This window comes from Macaca nemestrina, chromosome 4 (genome assembly GCF_043159975.1).
Source record: "Macaca nemestrina isolate mMacNem1 chromosome 4, mMacNem.hap1, whole genome shotgun sequence".
In the NCBI taxonomy this organism is placed as follows: Eukaryota; Metazoa; Chordata; class Mammalia; order Primates; family Cercopithecidae; genus Macaca; species Macaca nemestrina.
This window is the reverse complement of record NC_092128.1, coordinates 186,687,851-186,709,455: the sequence shown is the minus strand read 5'-3', so window position 1 is coordinate 186,709,455 and position 21,605 is coordinate 186,687,851. Positions and strand designations below refer to the sequence as shown.

The window sequence follows — 21,605 nt, the reverse complement described above, 5'->3', positions numbered from 1 at the left end:
GTCTCAAACTCCCAACCTCAGGTGATCCGGCCACCTTGGCGTCCCAAAGTGCTAGGGTTACAGGCGTGAGCCACTGTGCCGGGCCACGCATCTTTTTGCGTTACTTTGGAGAAAGAACCCTAACCCCCTAAAACAGCGTCCCTGGCCTGCCTTCTCCTGAGCCCCTAGCTGCATCCTTAGCCTGCCCCAGCCGCCCAGCTGAGTAGGACTGCAGGAGGTGTCACCAGGCGCCACCTCCCCGGGGTCGGGGGACACTCGAATACAGCAGGGTTTTAGAGAAACGGGTGTGGTTCAGGGTCTGCACAATGCCAGCCACAGCCTGGGGGTCGTTCCTGGTCCCAGGCCCACTCCAAGCCCAGGCCTCTCGCTGGACCCCACACGGCCTGGCTGGCTGGGCACCCATGGAACAGAAGCGGGCAAAACCCAACACAGCAGCCCCTTGTCACCTATGCAGGCTGTGGCCACAGCGCTGGCGGCAGATGGGCCCTTGTTCCGAGCAGGTGGCTAGCCCTGGGCTACTGACAGGTCTCTACTGCCACAGTGGCGACCTGCCACCTCCCTCACAGGCTCCTGCAGGCGTGCAGGGGAGAGGGGCATGGAGGATGAGGAGCATGACCTGGTGGAGGGGATGGGGCGCGCAGCCTGCGGACCCACGGGTACCCAGGATGGTGGGTGCGCTCCTGCCTCCAGGGATGAGCCTCTTGCAGGAGCCAGGCCTTCCCATCACACACGCTCACCCCGGACAATCTGGGCCTTACTGGAGCTGAATTCACTGCACAACACGACCCCAGACTAGGGGGGGAAGCAACAAAGCCCCGTCCAGACAGCCCTGTTAACAGCTGGGTGGCTCTGTCAAAGGAGAAATGTCTTACAAGATTTTTCCACAAACATGAATATAAACCACCACACTGCTCAGAGGCTGGCGGCTGCCACCTCCCACACGTCCGTAGGACACACCAGAAGCGACACTTCCCCGGCAAGGGCCGCGCACATTTTATTTTCTGAACCCCCCACAGCGGGTTCAGCCAGTCCTGCTGCAGGTGCAGTTTCAGTCTTCAGAGTTTGACCTTTTGACCCAAGGTCATCACAGCCACAGGCGGAGGCTCTGGGAAAAGGTCCAGCTCCTGGGATGCTGGCCCCTAATGACGGGCCCACCTCTCCAGTGCCGCCCTTCCCTCCTGCCTGGCACGGGAGTTCTGGAGCTGCGGTCCTGAGTCCAAGAGCAGCCCAGTCAGCCTCATCCCTTGGTGCAAGGGCAGCCTGGCCTCCTTCCCTGCCTGTCCTGGGCTCAGCCACGTCACTCCCTGCGTTTCTTCTTCTTCTCCGGCTCCTGGACATTGGCTGCCTTTGCTCGGGCACCGGCCGGCTGCCGAGGTGTCCTCCTCCTCTGGTGAGCTCCTCTCTGGCCACGGCCCCCGGGCTGATCTCGGAGCAGGGTCCACTTAGCTGTGCCTGGCTGCTCATCAGCCTCTGCCCGCGCCTTGGGGCCGGCCCCCACACCCCTCCTCCTGCTCCTCTTCCTCTCCATGCCCAGGCTCGGGGGCTCCTTCTCACCTTTCCCTGACAAAACAGCAAGACCCCATGAGCCAGAGAATGCCAGCATGGGCTCCTTCCACTCACTCCAACTCGGGCTGAGACGCCAGCACCACGGACCTGCGAGGACAACACAGCCACACCAGCCAGCCAGACGCATCCCGTGTCCAGTGTGGGCGCCAAGCTCTACCCACACGGCTCAGGACCCCAGCAAGGGCTGACCTCGGAAGGACCAGCATGAGGACAACAGGGTCGCGAGACCCAGGAGCAAAGGCACAGAGTAGGCAGGACTGGGCTCAAGGTAGAAGGGGAGGCGGAAGAAGGATGCTGGGCAGTGCCAGGCCCTGAACGCCAGGGCCGACAGTGCTCACAAAGCTTGCTGCACACAGAGCCACACAGACGGCGTCTGGTACGGGTGCGGGAACCAGGCCAAGGGCCGGCTGCAGAGAGGAGGCTGCTGCCCCACGGGAAATGAGACGGACAGGCCTCAGTGGCACGGGGCTCCAGGGAGGGGAAGCGGTGAATCCCTAGGCCCTAGGGCCAGTTTGGCATGGAGAGAGTAACAGGGAAGGCTTCCCAGTGTGGGGCAAAGCCACTGTCTCCCTCCTATGCACCCCATTCCTGCCATGGGCCCCGTGCACTGCCCAGCACTGTGCTCAACCCCCTCCACTGCAGGTAGGCAGCTCCAGGCTCTGGGTTGCCCCTGATGAGGGCGACACATGCCAACCACACTTGTGTGGCCAGAGGCCCAAGAGGGAAGACAGCCCCTGAAATCAAGGACAGAAGTGGAGAGGCTCAGGAATCTCTGAGGGTGCGGGAGAGCAGGGGACGGGGCTTGGATCTAAGACAGAGGCATGGGAGGAGGCAGCCCAGCCAGGAGGATCGTCTCCACACCAGGAGGGAGGGCAGCGCACACAGCTGGGGGGAGCTGCAGACAAGGATGGCAGGTAGGGGTGGCGGGGAGAGGCCTACAGGAGGGATGCCGAGGACAGGGCATTTCTGGGACATGTGGATAGCAGGCACCCAGGACGGAGGACTCGGCACTCATGCTTCAGGGGGAGACACTGCAGGTGACCCCCATCCCAGGGACAAGCAAGCAGGTGAGGACGCCAGCTCCATGACTAACACACCAGCCAGTCCTACCTCTCTCGCGCCGCAAGCTGAGCAGACGCTTCTGCTTCTTCGTCTTCTTCTGCCGCCTCCCTTCAAGCAGACACCTGCAGGCCTTCTCCGGGATCTCGTCCTCAGGGAAGATGCCTGAGAACCAGGGCAGAAGTCAGGGGGCTCTGGGGGGATGGGGGCTTTTGGTTTGAGACTCGCTGCTTCCAGCAGGCCCCAGCCAGCACCACCTCCCGACAACGTGTGTGAGAAAGTGCCCTGTTATAATACCCAGGAGGAGCGTGTTCAGTGCCGCCACCACAGCTGAAATGAACCAGCTCAGACCCAAGTCCATTTGGAAAGGCCAGTTCCTGGAGCATCTAGGACACAGGTAGAGTATCCACAAACCCACGTGCTTGGGACCAGCAGTGCTTTGGATGTCAGATTGTTTTGGAACATCTGCTGTCATATTCACCAGCTCAACATCCCTAATCTGAAAATCCCAAATCCAAAACGTTCCGATGAGCATTTCCCTGGAGCTTCCTGTCAGCACTCAGTTTTGGACTTGGCAGCATTTTGGTTTTGGGGTTTCAGATTAGAAACGCTCAACCTGTACACCAACGTCTACAGCCTAAAAATGTCTATGCTGGCGGCACAAGGGAACTTTGGGCATCAAAACCTGCCAGACACACATGAACCTCATGCACCTCACTGGTGCACGCTGTCCTAAAAACCCCACACTACCAGCCTGGCAACACAGTGAAACCGTCTCTACAAAAACTGAAACAATTAGCCGGCGTGTGGCACGCGCCTGTGGTCCCAGCGACTGGGAGGCTGAGGTTGGAGGATCGCTTGAGCCCAGATCCAGGCTGCAGTGAGCTGTAATCACACCACTGCTCTCCATCCTGGGCAACAGAGCGAGACAGTCTCAAAAACTAAAAAAAGAAAACAAACCCTGGACTACAACTCATGACACGCCGGCTGGTGGATGCAGCAGGTGTGGCGCTCGGAGAGACAAGCTTAACACCAGACAGGAAGTGCTGATTCTGGAGCCGGGGGGACACGCAGGCATCCCCTATAAAATCCTTCCAACTGAGCTGCAGCTCTGAAACTTTTCTTAAGGAAACACCGGGGGAAATGCTTACATCTCTAACCATCAATCCCCCTAGGAAACCCTCCTTTCGATAACCTATACCAGTTCCATCTGCCACACGTTGCCAGGAACAGACGTGTGCTACACAACAGACCAGCAGCAGCACCGCGGTCAGTGCTTGGGAGCTCCTGCGGCCAGCACCGTCTCTCGGGCTCTGGGGGACTCCAATGGACACTCAAGTCTGAGAATCACTCAGCAAAACCCACAAAAACGAGGGCTGTGGAACCCTGAACCCTGCCTCCCTGTCCCCCAGAAACACCACCAGGCCTCTCTGCAGAGACTGCACGTGCTATGAGGCCCCTGGAGGCAATCCACTCCCACGAGGATGGAGCTCCACCTCCAAGGCGGTGCCACTGTCGGTGCCCGGCCGGTCCTCACCTCCTGCCAGGTCCTGCAGCCTGAAAGAGCAAGACAGACGCCCATTTACCATGGCTGCAGCTTCCGCAGGGGGAGGAAGCTCCAGCTAGAGGGGCTGCAGGGTCCTAGCCAGGGGAACCCCAGGGGTTGTGCAGGGGTCTCAGGGTCCTAGCGGGGACCACCCCAGGGGCTGCAGAAGGACCCAGGACAAGGCGAAGGCACCCAGATCTGAGGAGGAAAGGGTGAGTCCAAGGGCAGCAGGGCAGACGCAGCCCCTCAGACACTCACTTCCGGATCACTTTGTAGAGACGCTTCCTGTTCTGAGAAGGGGTGCTCTGGCGGCTGGCCATTTCAAACAGTCTGTTAGCAACTGCCTCGTAGTCAAACTGTTTCAAAAGAGAGACGTCACAGAGCCAAGGTCAGTCACCTCTGCCTGCTCCGAGAACGTGGAACCCCTGAGACCCAGAGGGCACTTGGTTTTCACTTGCAGGTTCTTCACTCGGCTCACAGGAACACAGCCCACCCTCACTGAGGGTCCTGCAGCCCCGCCACTCGACAGCACAGCGGGCACCACACATGCTGCGGGCGCACTGTGGGGCACGCACTGCAGGGCACACGCCCACCAGGAGCCTGCCTGCAGCTTTACAACTCTAGGAGCCACGCACAAGCACGAATAAAGTAAGTTAATTTGATCGATTTTAACCCAAGATGGCTCTATTTTATTAAGTCTGCAGATAATCATATTTAAAACTTTTTTTTTTGAGACGGAGTCTGGCTCTGTTGCCCAGGCTGGAGTGCGGTGGCGCGATCTCGGCTCACTGCAAGCTCCGCCTCCCGGGTTCCTGCCATTCTCCTGCCTCAGCCTCCCAAGTAGCTGGGACTACAGGCGCCCGCCACCTCGCCCGGCTAGTTTTTTGTATTTTTAGTAGCGACAGGGTTTCACCGTGGTCTCGATCTCCTGACCTTGTGATCCGCCCACCTCAGCCTCCCAAAGTGCTGGGATTACAGGCGTGAGCCACCGCGCCCGGCCAATATTTAAAACTTAAAACATTTCGGCCGGGCGCGGTGGCTCACGCCTGTAATCCCAGCACTTTGGGAGGCTGAGGCGGGTGGATCACAAGGTCAGGAGATCGAGACCACGGTGAAACCCCATCTCTACTAAAAATACAAAAAATTAGCCGGGCGTGGTTGTGGGCGCCTGTAGTCCCAGCTACTCGGGAGGCTGAGGCAGGAGAATGGCGTCGGCCCGGGAGGCGGAGCTTGCAGTGAGCCGAGATCGCGCCACTGCACTCCAGCCTGGGCGACAGAGCGAGACTCCGTCTCAAAAAAAAAAAAAAAAAAAATTTCAGTTTCCAATTTGCCTGAAGTCAGACCCCACTGGCTGAGTGGACTCCTCGCTGGGACCCACAGGTCAGCCGCTTGGCACACACCATTTCATTCCAGCCCAGCACCCCAACGAGGGGGCCACAGGAAATCTGGGGGGCTGCCCATGTGTGAGTCAAGAGGTCAGCATGAGGTGAGGTGAGGCCAGCCCTGGACAATGCAGGTCTGCCTCTGAGCCCAGCATCCCAGGCCCCAGCCCCTCTTAATGACCCCACTTGCCTGCAGGTAGGCAGGGTCGGAGCACCCATCCCTCCTTCAAAGCGAACCCGTCTGGGTGACTCTCCATGCTGACGCTGCCATCCTCCCTCCTAACGCCCCCTTCCTCTTCCAGGGCCAGCGGCAGCAAAGCAGGGCAAAGGCTGAGGGCGCAGCCACGAGCCCAGGGCACTCACCTGGAGGACAGGGCCACCACTGTCCCTGTCGTCACCTGTCTGCTCACCAGCCTCAGGTTCAGCCCTGCAGACAGAGCCTGGAACAAAAGGGACCCCGTGAACTCAAAGACCTGTTCCCAACGTGTGCCGGCCCCAAACACCCAGGAACGGAGAGCCCGCTCCACACCCTGGTCAGAGCGCGGGCACAGGCGGGAAACACCCGGGAACGGAGAGCCCGCTCCACACCCTGGTCAGAGCGCGGGCACAGGCGGGAAACACTCAGGAACGGAGAGCCCGCTCCACACCCTGGTCAGAGCGCGGGCACAGGCGGGAAACACTCAGGAACGGAGAGCCCGCTCCACACCCTGGTCAGAGCGCGGGCGCGGGCGCAGGCACAGGCGGGAAACACCCGGGAACGGACAGCCTGCTCCACACCCTGGTCAGAGCGCGGGCGCGGGCACAGGCGGGAAACACCCGGGAACGGACAGCCTGCTCCACACCCTGGTCAGAGCGCGGGCACAGGCGGGAAGGCCCGCAGCTCAAGGCAGATACTAGGTGCCATGTGACCTCCAATCTCGTATGGACAGGACGAGAGGTGCCACCCCAGGCCTGGAAAGGAAAAAAGACGTCCCAGGGCACAGGTGCCTATACAGCCCTGAGTGGCTGACTACAAGCTGGCATCTCGGGCAACAAAGGCCATGTCAAAAGTTCCAGAAGTGAGGAGGGGTAGCTCAGTCCAGCCTCAAGGTGGCCTGGAACAGAAGCTGTGGGAGGTGATGTTTCAGTCAGGCGCTCAAGCTAGGCTGGGCATTTGGGGCTTTGACGGCACTGTCTGCAGAAGAAAGATTTCTGGGCAACAGGCAGCTGTGGGGCAGCATGTGACAAGGGTCTGCTCTGGAGGTGGCAGCCAGGGGCCAGCAGCAGGCACTGGAGGACCTGCCAGGCGCCTCGGCTACTGAGAGAGAAGGGCAAGGCAGGGACCAGGGAGACACGCATAGGGTGGCCGGGCCAAGTGCTGGGGTGGGGGTGGGGAGAGGGTCTTCTGATTAGTAAGCCAAGGGGCACAGCGGCCACAACATGGAGTCAGGGCACACGGGGGTCCTGGGCATGGTCGAAGACACGCCCTCCACAACACCAGGATGCCACACTTACAGCTCAAACCACCCAGCAGGCTCAGACAACGAGGGCAGCATCAAACCAGAAACGGGCCAGGCTGGACCCCACAGCTGCCCCCAGAGGCCTCTGGCAGGCAGTGAGGAGCGGGTCTACTCCCCAGCAGCCAGGTGCCCTGAGGTCTCAGGCCTGAACCCCGCCACGGTCAGTACGGACAGAGCTTGCTGTCCTCTGGGGAGACGGGCCAGGAACGAGGAACATGAGGAGCAAGTGGTTCACATCCCGTGCCACAGAGTGACGCTATGGGGAGGACTGCCTGCGGGGCTGGGAGAGGCCAGGAGGCTAAAAGAGTCCAGCCCCAGAGAGTGATGGGGGACAGACGGCGGGAGGCACAGGGAGACTTGGCACCAAGGCAGGAACGAGTCCGGGGAGCCAACTGAGCCAGAGGCGTGCTGGGTTAGCCCCGGGGTCTGGAGAGGGCATGGAGCACACCAGAGGCTGGGGGGCTTGAGGGGAAACGACACGTGTGCTTGGTGCCCACAGAGATCACTCTGGCTTCTATGCTGAGGATGGACTGTGGGGAGGGGCAGAGACAAGGGGACCAGGTGGAAGGTGGTGGGAGCAACCCAGCAGGAGACCACACTGGCTCGGCCCAGGACAGGCCCCACGGAGGAGCCGGGCGTGCCGTGACCCCCACCTGCGGGCGGCCTTTCAGACCTCTTCTGGGACAGCGCATCTCCGCGCTCACCGCCCTCGGAGGACTCCTCACTGTCCGACGCCGCCTCCTCATCCCGTGCGTCCAGTTCATTCAGGAGGTCTTCAATGGCAAGCGGGGCCTGCTCCACGATCGTCTCAAAGATGCCTCGAGTGATGTTGTTCAAAACCAGGGAACTGAGGGGCAGGGCAGAGGCCGGCGAGCAGGCCCGTTACGCTGGATTCCAAAGCAGAAGCCACCGACTGCCCTGCAGCCTCCCTCCACCCCCACCCACCCGCATGGCCAGCGGCCACTCTGCGACAGATTCGTCCCTGGAGGGAGCAGCCCCCCAAAACGGCAGCCCCACAGAAGAACTCAGTGAAGGAGTCGGGTCCGACCAGGCCGCCCACCACTTACTCCTTGGTCCGGGCGGCGATTCTGCAGAAGGGGTCGATGAACTTCAGGTTCTGGTCTGCCGTAAGCTATGGGGAAAGCCAGCGGAGCTCAGTCCCTCGTCCACAAATGCCCAGCTCCACCGCCCCGTCGGAGCCCAGCCTCACCTCCTCAGCGCCCACTTTGGTCAGCTCCTCCAGGAAGATCTCAATGAAGTGGCTCTTCACCCCGTGGGGGGCCTGGCTGCTGGGGTGCAGGATCTCGCTCGTCAGCAGCTCTAGCAGCTCCTCGATCTGTCTGAGGAAAGGAAAAGCAAATATGACAGGCAGCCTCGGCAAGCCCCAAGACAGCCGTGCCCCCACTCTCCGGCGGTTACAAGCTCGGATGGGAACCTAAGTGCGGGCAGGCGCCACTGTCTGCAAACAGGCCGGCCCGAAGTCCACGCAGGTGAAGATCAACGATCCTGGGGCTGTTCCAGCACAAAGCAGTCTTGCAATTAGGGAGTTAAGTGACTATCACCAGCGCCAGAACATATGGCCTGAGTTTGCATGTCAGCTACAAAATGCAACACGTGTAAACATTCAGACAGGCCTTCCCTCTGTCCTCAAAACTGCTACCAGAGAGAAAGTCTTGGCTGAGACGAGACACCCTGCCTGGTGTTCCTCTCCACTGTCTCCACTGGGTACCGCTGGGGAAGACACGTCAGGACGGCACAGACACAGAAAGGAAAGTGGAGGCCCAGAAAGGGGCCGAGGACCATGAGCCACCTTCTGGCCTCCCGGGCCCTGCCGCATGGCGCATTCCATCTGTGATGTGCCCAGAGCTCTCCCTGGCAGGTAGGTTTGATGGCATCACAGGCCCGGCTCCGAAGACTAGATGGCCCCAGAGAATAATTTGAAGCATCTAGACACATCTGGACCTCCTGGGGTGCTCAGTAATGCAGCTGCCTAACTCGGATTTGTGAACTGTGTGATTTAGGAAGCTCCTCAGCAAGGCTGGAGAATTGCTGGTGATGGAAAGAAGTGATGCTCTCTAAGGCTCAGGAAAAAGGAGACAGAGGCAAGAACAGGTGCTGAGACCAAGAGGAAGACATACAGGTGCAAGGGACCGACTTCCAGGCCAGTGACAATGCCATGGATATTAATGACAGCCCGGTTACGCCTGCAGGAGATCCAAGAGGGCAGGAAAAGTGGACCCCACTGTCAGCACTGGGACCCCGGGCACTGGGGGAAGCCACCAGAGTCTTCCAAATGATTCCTGTACTGAATTCTCAGTTACAGGGAGAAAAAATACTCTTGTAGTAATAAGCCAAAAATAGTTAACAAAAGTAAAATCATCCCTTTACCATTTAATTCAGCTTAAGTCATGAGACCCCTACGGGGTAATGCACAATGCTAAGGCCTAGAATGAGTAAGAGACTCCCGGTCAGAGTCCTGCCAGGGAACTCAAGAATGAAAATCCCTCCAAATCAGAGGCACTGCTGCCCTAACTGCAAAATCACCCATGCAACTCAAAGCTGGAGAAACTCAGGCAACCACAGTCCAATTCCTGCTGATTCTTGTTTTTTTTTTTTTTTTTTTTTTTTTGAGACGGAGTCTTGCTCTGTGCCCCAGGCTGGAGTGCAGCGGCGCGATCTCGGCTCACTGCAAGCTCCGCCCCCCCGGGTTCACGCCATTCTCCTGCCTCAGCCTCCCGAGTAGCTGGGACTACAGGCGCCTGCCACCTCGCCCGGCTAATTTTCTTGTATTTTTAGTAGAGACGGGGTTTCACCGTGTTAGCCAGGATGGTCTCGATCTCCTGACCTCGTGATCCGCCCGTCTCGGCCTCCCAAAGTGCTAGGATTACAGGCTTGAGCCACCGCGCCCGGCCTGATTCTTGTTTTTAAAAAACAAAACAAAACCAAACCCAGAATCTCATTCTAGGCTACAGTGCGGTGGCTCAGTCATGGATCACTGCAGCCTCAAACTCCTGGGCTCAAGCGATCCCCTCGCCCCACCATAACTAGCCTGCTGATTCTTTTTTATGTATTAATTTTTGTATCATTAGTAGACATGGGGTTTCACTGTGGTGGCCAGGATGGTTTTGATCTCTCGACCTAGTGATCTGCCTGCCTCGGCCTCCCAAAGTGCTGGGATTACAGGTGTGAGCCACCACACCGGGCCAATTTACATATTTTTACAATTAGGAGCAATTAAAATTGCTTACAACTTTGGGAGGCCTAGGCAGGCAGACTGCTTGAGCCCAAGAGTTTGAGACCAGCCTGGGCAACAGGACAGAACTCGTCTCTACCAAACATACAAAAATTACGTGGGCCTGGTGATGCACATCTGCAGTCCCAGCCAGCTGGGCGGCTGAGGCAGGAGGATCACTTGAGCCCAGGAGGTCAAGGCTGTAGTTGAACCAAGATCACGCCACTGCACTCCAGCCTCAGCAACAGTGAGACCTATTTCAAAAAAACAAAAAGCATTGCTAACGGAGCGGAACATGCCGTGTTTTCATAAGAAGCTCCTCAGCTGGACGCCCTTTCATTAAAAAACTCCCTCCTGACTCCCAGTGAGAACTGGCCTCCAAGCCTGAGGATAAATGGCATCATTTCCACAAACACACAAACTAATTTTTACTTTAAAAAAGATCTTATCTCTAAGCACGACCGGGGGCACGCTTTAATGTAAAGGCTGACATCTCCTTATGACAAAGAATCAAACGACAAACACATGATTGTGGTCCCTGAGAGCAGCATCCCCCAACAGCAGGCCCGCCGCGCACCCACCTTTCTTCCCAGCCTCGAATCTTCAGAACCTTCAAGGACTCGTTCAGGACCATCCTCATGAGCTTAGACACAGAAGGAGGTTCATGTTAGCAGAAGCCCAGCCCTACTTCACCAGACCACCTTTCCCCATGTACCACGAGCCACTGCAGGATAAAGCCACAGCCGCGGTCACCTCTGCTGGCCCCAGGCACACAGCCGTCCCCCAGAGCTGTTGACAGACCGACGCTGGAGGATACAACACCAAGCCCTCAGAATCCAGGGCTGAGAATGCGCCCCTCTCCCCAGCTCCAAGGCCCTAGCTGGCTGGAAGCAGGCGCATCGGGGGTGGGAGGGAGTAGGGGACAGTCCTATGACTCCAGTCCATAAACCGGGGCTGAAACAGACAGTCCCTGATTCATAAGGGAGAACCAGGAAAGAGGCACAGCTACCCCCACGGGCAGTGGAGCCCTCTGCAAAACCGGGTCTGAAACACGGCTGGCCCTCACCAGGCCCTCCCCAGTGGGAGAGCACAGCTCACTTCCTCTGCAGTGTGCTACGCAGTGAGGGCGCTCCCAAGCCTCACCCGTGAATGAAGCTCCAGATCTGCCCCCCAATGCCATTTCCCTCATGGGACTCAACACCCTTCTGCAGTTGTCCCCGCTTTAGGCTACTGACCCAGCACGCCTACATGCCCACAGCGAGGTCTGAGCCGCAGTCAAGAGCAGCAGAGGACACGCAGACCCCCAGAAGCCCCGATGACAGAGCACAGCCCAGCAGCCAGGACACTGTTCTTGCAGACACGGGAGGCCTATCCCCCAAGCCACCCTGCAGTGCTACCAAGGCCAGCCCTGATGCAAGGCTGTGCTGCCAGACTCAGTCACACAAGAGGCCGGGAAACGAGCCATGGAAAGCAGCAGAACGCATCCATCCAGCAGCTGCATCTCAGCAAACCAGTGGGGTGGCCTCCCTGCAGAGCCCCACTGTCCCTAAGAGTCTGCACTCTGTCGAGTGCATGGCCGGGCCTCTGGCCTGCCCTGGAGCCTCCTTCCTTCTTGAGCTCCAGGCTTTTCCCACCCTGGTCCCCAATTCTAGAATCACTGGTATGTACACTGTCCGTACAATCCTGGCCCGAATCTGAGCTGGACACTGAAGCCAGAATGGCAGATCAACATCTGTCCTCAGTGAGGCCTAGACATGGCCCCTTTCAGCGTCCCCACGGGGTGACTGACTCCTACACAGTGACAATGTCTCTATATCTCAGATCTGCTCTAAGGTTACAATGGCCACCACCTCAGTAATGAGACCTCACGGTTCAACAAGAGGGAAAGGAGGGAAGGAGAGCAGGTCTGGGCAGCAACACGCTGCACCCATATTCCCCAGCATTCTCAGGGCAAATCAGCACCCTGAATGGGGATACAATGCGGGAGGAGGGAAAGGAAGTCCCGCACTGTGACCCAGCCATCCCAGCCTCAAAGGCTAGGCACTCCAAGGCTCACGCTAGGGCCCGACCGCAGCTCTGGAGTCCGTGCCTCCAAACTCACGGCCTCCTTGGCAAAGTAACAACGGTGTCACCATCGACTCTCCCCAGGAGGGCAATCGTCACTTTCCTTCTCTGAACCAAAAGTTTGTGTGGTGTTTTATGGGTCTGATTCCTTGCCCACTCAATGACCCTCAGAGACCGACAATGCTGCAGAGCCCTGGGCAGGGACCGCCCAGAGCCTCGGCTCCACCTCCCACCCCGGCTTCAGGGTCACACTGCCTCAGGTCGCCTCCCTGCCCAGGAGCTGCCTGTCTCTGCTCGGCCGGGCACTGAGACCCACACTGCCCCCGCCCACCGGCGCCCTGGCGGCTGCCTCACCATGTAGAACTTATCCAGGCGCAGCCTGTCGATGCCCGTCCACTCGCGATTCATGGTCTGCCAGAAGGCCTGAAGGAACAGGTGCTCTGGAGGAAGAATAAGCCAGAAGAGAACCACTGAGGAGCACGAAGCCACTCTGGGAAGTGAGGTGAGAACATGAAGGAACCTTTCTTTACATATTATAAATAATAAAAACGTTGATGCCCAGGCCCTACTCCTAGAACTGGGTTTTGCTGGACCAGGATCTGGACATCAGAATTTTTAGAGGCTCCTCAAGTGAGTCCCACAGACAGGCAGGGCAAGAACTTCTCAACTCCGGTCACCAGGAGTTGGAAAATCAACTGCAGGAACCTCACGTCCATCAGGCGGAATTCAGTCAAATATCTTGGTGACATTACCCTGGCTTTTCATTTTATTTTTAAAATGTAAGATATTAGCCCATTAAACTCAAAATGAGCGTTTTAGGTAAATGAGCTAATCCATGTTGAACACTTACACCAGCATTTCACACATGCTAAGCACCCACAGACACCAGCTGGTGCGCTCTCGCTCTTAGGCATTCCTTACTCTGATTTGAGAACACAAACCCTCCTGTGTCTGGTGGCTCTGATGCTCAGACGTTCTGACGTTTACAAATGTACCCAACTATGGCAGAGCATACTCACGCGCCTCCGTGGTCTGAAAAGCATGAACGAGCTGGGAAATGGTCCTTCCTAATTCTTCCTGTGCAGGAAACAACAAAAATGCCCTCAGCCCCTAAAGCACCAGGCTCTCACAATGACACACACACAACCACCCACTCACTCACTCATCACAGAGAGTCGGCTTCCAGGGGGTCTCAGCTCAGTGGACTGGAGGTTTCACCCCTGCTGCAAAACACCCCTCTACATCTGGGGTCAACAGCCTCTCACACAACCATGGCAGGCACTGCCCTCCTCACAGGGGCTGTGCTAAAGCCACAGAGTCATGGTTAAAGAGGGACGTGGGAGAGCAGAAGGGAGCCTTGGGACTCACAGCCCCCTAACCATCAGGAGGAGGAGGGCTGCGAGACCCCATAGATCATTCGCTATCTGCCTACATCACTGCGCCACGCATCGCCCAGGGCACTTGCTAAGAGACATTTCATAGCCTCCCCTTGAATTTAACTAAGTATCCTCACCACCCATGAGATTCTGAAGGAGAGCACAAAATTCACAATTTGAGAAACAATGTTTGAAAAAGGCTAGCGGGAGAAGTCCTTGTCTCAGGAGACTTGAATTCTGCCCCTTGGTTTCCACTATTTCAGCACTTGTTTGCAACCCAGGACAAACGCAAAACCCAGTTTTCACCCATATGCCAGTGCGGCTATGGTGCACGACTCAGTCAATCACATCAACGACCTCAGCAAGTGTAAGACTCACCGAACCAAAGGCCCACACCCACCAGCCATGCAGAACCAAGCATCAAGGCTATACGACCTCCCCACGGTCTCTGGCCATATTAAAACTGGGAGGACTAGGCCGGGCGCGGTGGCTCACACCTGTAATCCCAGCACTTTGGGAGGCCGAGGCGGACGGATCACGAGGTCAGGAGTTCAAGACCAGCCTGGCCAACATGATGAAACTCCACCTCTACTAAAAATACAAAAAATTAACGGGGCGTGGTGGCGGGCGCCTGTAATCCCAGCTACTCGGGAGGCTGAGGCAGGAGAACTGCTTGAAACTGGAAGGCGGAGGTTGCAGTGAGCTGAGATTGCACCAGCGCACTCCAGCCTGGGCAACAAGAGCGAAACTCCGTCTTAAAAAAAAAAAAGAAAAAAAAAAAAACTGGGTCGACCAGATGCCCATCCATCCTCCCCCGCTGCTTCTGCACCTTCTCTGCTGCTCACCCTACTCACCTGGAGGAGCGGCTTGTCCTGCATCCACATGCAATAGAACAGTCCTTTCCACACCTTCAGCAGCTCGTCGTGAGTAAAACCACCTGCAGCAAAACAGCAACATTTGGATCAAATGAACCCCGCACCTTCGAGTGCCAGGAAGGAAGCCACAGAAACGTGACTGCCTGAATGAGACCAAAGTCCCACTTACTGTAAAGGCAACTGGGGGGCAAAATCTGGCCCTCCCCTTCAAACAATCCTTCTAACCCAGAACCTGCTGTGCCTGTGGCTGTGCGGCTCCTCCAGGTAACTGCCACTTCGTGCACTCAGTAAAACTGAGAATCTACAAGGTATCAGGCACCATACTCCATTTTGGAAATTCAAAACTGCGAACCTCCACTGTTTTCTAAGCTGATCAGTGGCCACACAGATTAATCTGTTGGCGATAATTCATCCAGCATTACAATGAGTGTTTCTGCACTTTTCTGTAATGTATCTCAAATATTAAAAAGAAGAAAGTGAACTCAGGCATTCAGACTAGCTAGAGAGAGAAACAGAGATTACTCAGGCCAGGTGCAGTGGCTCATGCCTGTACTCCCAACACTTTGGAATTGAGTGCTGAGGCGGGATCACTTGAAGCCAGGAGTTCAAGACCAGCCTGGGCAACACAGGAATACCCCAATTTGTACAAAAAATACTAAATTTAGCTGGCCTGGTGGCACAGCGCCCCCCGTAGTCCCAGTTACTGGGGAGGCTGAGATGGGAGGCTCACTGGAGCCTGGGAGGTAGAGGCTGCAGTGAGCCATAATGGTGCCAATGCACTCCTCCACTCTGGATGACAGTGAGGTCTGTCTCAGAAAAATTTTTTAAAAAGTTTAATTTAAAACATTACTCAGTTGACATTCACTTAAGTCCTATGTCTGGCAAGCTGTTCCTGTAGCAGTGGTTCTCAAGCTGAGTGTGGGGAGCAGTATCACCCGAACAGCTTCATAAAGCACATGCTAGACCTGATTTGGCGGGGCTGGGACCCTACAACTTGCATTTCTTTCTTTTCTTTTGTAATGAAAACGCAGTCTTGCTCTGTTGCCCAGGCTGGATTCCTGGGCTCCTGCGATCCTCCCACCTTAGCATCCCGAGTAGCTGGGATTACTGGCTTGGGCCACTGCGCACGGCATATAATCTGCATTTCTAACACATGTCCAGGGGATGCTACTGCTGATGGGGGACCACGCTCGGAGAACCACCAGGTACCACGAACAAGTAGATTCTCGGCCCTCAGAAAGATACCCTGAGTGGAAATCGGAAAACAATCCAATAATTACGCAAACAGAAAACTGCTAACAGTGGGAAATGCTACCACGAGGGAAAAATACTGGGTGCCTAAACAGCAGGGCAGCAGGAGTACATGGTCTACTTGAGGGAGGGGACGTCTGAGCTAGGAAAGGAGTTAGGGGGCTGGGAAGGAGCGTCCTCGCAGACGGAACAGAAGTCACCGCACCACGAGGGAAAGCGGCCACGGAGACCGCGGACCGGTAGCAGCAGGAACAGGCCCATGGGCTCCGCCTGCCTGGCCCGGCCACGTGGAGGTTCCATAGGACTCCGAGGGCCCCCAGCCCCGGCCGCCGCCGCCCACACCCGCCCCAGCCCAGCCGGCCCCCGAGACGCCAGCCGCCCACACCCCCACCAACCTGCGGCCCGCTGAGTCCTGGCGACGATGTATTTCCGGAGCTTCCTCACCGCCCGGTCCCGGGTCACCTGCTCATTCCCCGCCAGACGCTGAGCCAGCTGGATTTCAGGCGGGAGCTGCAAGCGCGAAACCATGACGGCGGCGGCCGCCGAGACGCCCCTGTCTCGGGGTCTCCTGGTATCCAGCACACGGAGCACGCGCCGCCCTCTCCCACCTCCTCCTGGCCCCGGCGCGCGGCGTGACGTCACAGCCCGCGACACCGCCCAGGCGCACGTCACCGCCGCGCAGTGGCCGAGCCGCGCAACTGCAGCCCCCGGAGGCCTAAGACTGCCGAGGGGGCGCGCGCTCCCTGCCTGTGCGCACGCGCGGAGCCGTCGAGCGCGCGCCTGCGCCTGCGCCTCGCTGGGGCTGCGGCTGGCCGGGGTTGTGAGGCAAAGATTTGTTGTTTTTTAATCTTATTTTATTCATAAGCCCACTTGTATTTTTTTCCTGAGACAGGATCTCGCTCTGTCGCCCAGGCTGGAGTGCAGTGGCGCGATCTCGGCTTACGACAGCCTCTGCCTCGCGGGCTCCAGGGATCCTCCAGCCTCAGCCTCCGGTGGAGCTGGGACCAGAGGCGCCACCACTCTCGGTTCGAAACTTTACTTTTAAACCCAGGGGGTGGCTGGATTTGGCCTAGGACGATAGTTTGCCATCCCCTGAAGCAGAAGAATGTTATTTAATTTTAGAAATAACTGTTGAATTCTTTGGTAAAGGTGACGTGTCATGATGTCTGCAGTTCATTCTGCAAAAAAGTAAATCACTACACGCACATAGGTGTATGCAGATAAGCAACCAAGGCAAACTGTTAACCATCGTGGAGTCTACAGGCAGGAATACAGGTCTTTTCCAGCACAGAATTTTGTTTCTGTGCTGGAAAATATATATTGGCCTGGACAACATGGCGAAACCCTGTCTCTCCAAAAAAAATATAAAAAGTAGCCGAGTTTGGTGGGTGTGTGCCTGTAGTCCCAGCTACTGGGTGGGAGGGGATGGGGACTGAGGTGGGAGGATTGCTTTAGGCCGGGAGCTCCAGGCTGCAGTGAGCTGAGATCATGCCATTGCACTCTAGCCTAAGCAACAGGGCAAGACCTTGTCTCCCCACCTGAAAAAAAGAAAATATATACTGTGCGACATACAAGGAACACGTGTCCATTTCCTGTGGCTTTAAATGACGGAAGTTTATTCTCTCACAGCTCTGGAGGCCAGAAGGCCGAGACCAAGGTGTCGGCAGAAACATGTTCCCTCTGAAGGCTCCAGGGGAGGGTCCTTCCTGCCGCCTCCAGCTTCTGGCGGGTCTCAGTGCTCCCCGGCCTCATCTCCCCAGACTCTGTCTCCATCTTCTCGTGGCCCCCTCCCTGTGTCTGTCTTCACAAGAGTTCTTCCCGTCTCTGTGGCCTCTCCTTTTTTTCCTTTGTTGTTGTTGTTGTTGAGACAGTTTCGCTCTGTTGCCCAGGCTGGAGTGCAGTGGCATGATCTCGGCTCACTGCAACCTCTACCTCCAGGATTCAAGCAATTTCTGGCTGATTTTTGTATTTTTAGTAGAGATGGGGTTTCACCATGTTGGCCAGGCTGATCTCGAACTCCTGACCTCAAGAGATCTGCCTGCCTCAGTCTCCCCAAAGTGCTGGGATTACAGGCGTGAGCAACTGCGCCTGGTCAGCCTCTCCTCTTCTTATGAGGACACCAGTCAGTGGACTTAGGCCTGCCTTAATGTAACATGGCCTCATGTTAACTAACCATGTCTGGAAAGACCCATTTTCCAAATTAAGGTCACATTCTGAGGTTCCAGCAGACATGACTTTCTGGGGGACAAGCACGAATGAGAAAAGGCCCTGCACTCACACAGTGAGTATGTCTCGCACACAGTGGGTATGTCACGCACACAGTGGGTATGTTACACACACAGTGGGTATATCTCGCACAGTGGGTATATCTCGCACAGTGGATATATCTCACACAGTGGATATGTCTCGCACACAGCAGGTATGTCGCGCACAGCGGGCATGTCACGCACAGCGTGTATATCTTGCACACAGTGGGTATGTCGCACAGACAGTGGGTATGTCTCACGCACAGTGGGTATATCTCGCACACAACGCGTATGTCACGCACAGTGGGTATATCTCGCACAGTGGGTATATCTCGCACAGTGGGTATATCTCACACAGTGGGTATGTCCTGCACACAGTGGATATGTCTCGCACACAGCAGGTATGTCGCGCACAGCGGGCATGTCACGCACAGCGTGTATATCTTGCACGCAGTGGGTATGTCGCACAGACAGTGGGTATGTCTCACGCACAGTGGGTATATCTCGCACAGTGGGTATATCTCACACAGTGGGTATGTCTCGCGCACAGTGGGTATATTGCACACGCACAGTGGGTATGTCGCACACAGTGGGTATGTCGTGCGCACAGTGGGTATGTCACGTGCACACAGCGGGTATGTCGCGCGCAGAGCGGGTATGTCGCGCGCACAGCGGGTATGTCGCGCGCACACAGCGGGTATGTCGCGCGCACAGCGGGTATGTCGCGCGCACAGCGGGTATGTCGCGCGCACACAGCGGGTATGTCGCGCGCACACAGCGGGTATGTCGCGTGCACAGCGGGTATGTCACGTGCACAGCGGGTATGTCACGTGCACAGCGGGTATGTCGCGCGCACACAGCGGGTATGTCACACGCACAGTGGGTATGTCACGTGCACAGTGGGTATGTCACGTGCACAGTGGGTATGTCACGTGCACAGTGGGTATGTCACACCCCGCTGCTGAGAACAGGGTGAGAGGGACTAAGCTGTCCTAGGAGGGTGAAGTTGTTCATTGGGGAGCACACCTTCACACCAGGCTTGAGATGCCAGGCTTCAGACGGAAAGGACATGGCAGGTGGTCTCTAAAAATATGGAAGACTAAGATTTGGAAATAGAGTAAAGTGACTTAAAAAATCTCTTCTCGGCCGGGCGTGGTGGCTCAAGCCTGTAATCCCAGCACTTTGGGAGGCCGAGACGGGCGGATCACAAGGTCAGAAGATCGAGACCATCCTGGCTAACATGGTGAAACCCCGTCTCTACTAAAAATACAAAAAACTAGCCGGGCGAGGTGGCGGGCGCCTGTAGTCCCAGCTACTCCGGAGGCTGAGGCAGGAGAATGGCGTGAACCCGGGAGGCGGAGCTTGCAGTGAGCTGAGACCCGGCCACTGCACTCCAGCCTGGGCGACAGAGCGAGACTCCGTCTCAAAAAAAAAAAAAAAAAAAAAGAAAAGAAAAAGAAAAAATCTCTTCTCGGGCTGGGCACGGTGGCTTATGCCTATAATCCCAGCTACTAGGGAGGCTGAGGCAGGAGAATGGTGTGAACCCGGGAGGCAGAGCTTGCAGTGAGCCGAGACTGCATCACTGCACTCCAGCCTGGGTGACAGAGCGAGACTCCATCTCAAAAAAAAAAAAAAATAGCCGGGCGCGGTGGCTCACGCCTGTAATCCCAGCACTTTGGGAGGCCGAGGCAGGCGGATCACGAGGTCAGGAGATGGAGACCATCCTGGCTAACACAGTGAAACCTTGTCTATACTAAAAATACAAAAAAATAGCCGGGTGTGGTGGCGGGCGCCTGTAGTCCCAGCTACTCAGGAGGCTGAGGCAGGAGAATGGCGGGAACCCAGGATGCGGAGCTTGCGGTGAGCCGAGATCGCGCCACTGCACTCTAACCTGGGCGACAGAGCGAGACTCTGTCTCAAAAAAAATATATATATATATATCTTCTCCTGGCATGACCTTTGAAGGCAGAAACAAAAACACTCTCCGATGTAAGCACCCCTCCCCACACACACTTTTTTTTTTTGAGACAGAGTCTTGCTCTGTCACCCAGGCTGAAATGCAGTAACGCGATCTCAGCTCACTGCAACCTCCACCTCCTGGGTTCAAGTGTCTCCTGCCTCGGCCTCCCGAGTAGCTGCAACTACAGGCGCCCACCACCACACCTGGCTAATTTTTGCATTTTCAGTAGAGACAGGGTTTTGCCATGTTGCCAGGGCTGGTCTTGAACTCCTGACCTCAAGTGATCAGCCCCCCTCAGCCTCCCACAGTGCTGGGATTACAGGCATGAGCCACTGCGCCTGGCCACAGTATAACCCATTTCTGACTGAAAGTCACACTAGGGCTCAACCTGAAGAAAAACTAAGTTTAAACCTCTTTTTCACTGTATTTTCTCTTTTTCCGTTGGGGTAGAGGTGGAAACAAGAAAACATGACCGAGTTTTTAATGAATATTAAAGATCATAATTTCAAATCTTTAAATGGCCTGAAATGTCTCACTACTGTATTTTATTTTATTTTATTTTATTTTTTTAAGAGACAGGGTCTCACTCTATCTCCCAGGCTGGAGTGCAGTGTTGCAATCACAGCTCACTGCAGCCTCGACCTCCAGGGCTCAAGTGATCCTCCCACCCCAGCCTTCTGAATAGCTGGGACCACAGGTGTGCATCACTTCAGCTGGCTAATTTTTTATTTCTGTAGAGAGAGATATATAAAGGGGAGTTTATTAAGTATTAACTCACACGATCACAAGGTCCCACAGTAGGCTGTTTGCAAACTGAGGAGCAAGGAGAGCCAGTCTGAGTCCCAAAACTGAAGAACGTAAAGAGTCCGATGTTCGAGGGCAGGAAGCATCCACACGGGAGAAAGATGTAGGCTGGGAGGCTAGGCCAGTCCCATTTTTTTACATTTTTCTGCCTGCTTTATATTCCAGCCATGCTGGCAGCTGATTAGATGGTGCCCACCCAGATTGAGGGTGGGTCCGCCTTCCCCAGTCCACTGACTCCAGTGCTAATCTCCTTTGGCAACACGCTCACAGACACACCCAGGATCAGTACTTTGGGACACTCAGTATTAATCATCACAGATGGGGTCTCATTACTTTGCCCAGTCTGGTCTTGAACTCCTGGGCTCAAGTGACCCTCTCACCTTGGTCCCCCAAAGTGCTGGGATTACAGGCATGAGCCACCGTGCCTGGCCACCACTATTCATTTTCCTAATTGGTGATATGCTCTCGAGAATTATCAATCAAGGGCTTAGCCTCAGGTTTATCTACTGTGGGTCAAACAATGCATGAACATGTTCAGAGGTGTTTGAACCAGAGCGACTCCATCTTGAATAGGAGCTGGGTAAAATGAGGCTGAGACCTACTGGGCTGCATTCCCAGACGGCTGAGGCCTTCTTAGTCAAAGGATGAGATAGGAGGTCCGTACAAACTACAGGCCATAAAGACCTTGCTGATAAAACAGTTTGTAGTAAAGGAGCCAGCTAAAACCCACCAAAACCAAAACAGC

The 21,605-nt window shown here is 56.2% G+C and overlaps 1 protein-coding gene across 1 annotated transcript; it reads right to left on the bottom strand.

The window, feature by feature from the left end:
• Positions 1 to 976: 976 nt before the first annotated feature.
• LOC105472554 (ribosomal RNA processing 1) lies at positions 977 to 16,473 on the bottom strand. Its single transcript, XM_071095782.1, has 13 exons — positions 16,246 to 16,473; positions 14,579 to 14,661; positions 13,368 to 13,425; positions 12,703 to 12,788; positions 10,866 to 10,927; positions 8,263 to 8,392; positions 8,120 to 8,184; positions 7,706 to 7,899; positions 5,917 to 5,993; positions 4,430 to 4,527; positions 4,163 to 4,182; positions 2,677 to 2,790; positions 977 to 1,560 (listed from the first exon to the last, which is right to left on the bottom strand). Exons 1-13 carry the CDS (start codon positions 16,376 to 16,378, stop codon positions 1,298 to 1,300), a joined length of 1,383 nt encoding a protein of 460 aa, XP_070951883.1. The 5' UTR covers positions 16,379 to 16,473; the 3' UTR covers positions 977 to 1,297.
• Between the last annotated feature and the right edge of the window lie 5,132 nt (positions 16,474 to 21,605).

What these genes read in the sequence shown, in the direction of transcription:
- LOC105472554 (XM_071095782.1), bottom strand. Translation starts at nt 16,378, where the DNA reads ATGGTTTCGCGCTTGCAGCTCCCGCCTGAAATCCAGCTGGCTCAGCGT. An exon ending in GTCTGAAAGGCCGCCCGCAG is followed by an intron (nt 5,994 to 7,705) that starts GTGGGGGTCACG and finishes CTTTTGTTCCAG; the next exon opens with GCTCTGTCTGCAGGGCTGAA. An exon ending in GCTGCAGGACCTGGCAGGAG is followed by an intron (nt 2,791 to 4,162) that starts GTGAGGACCGGC and finishes CCTGGTTCTCAG; the next exon opens with GCATCTTCCCTGAGGACGAG.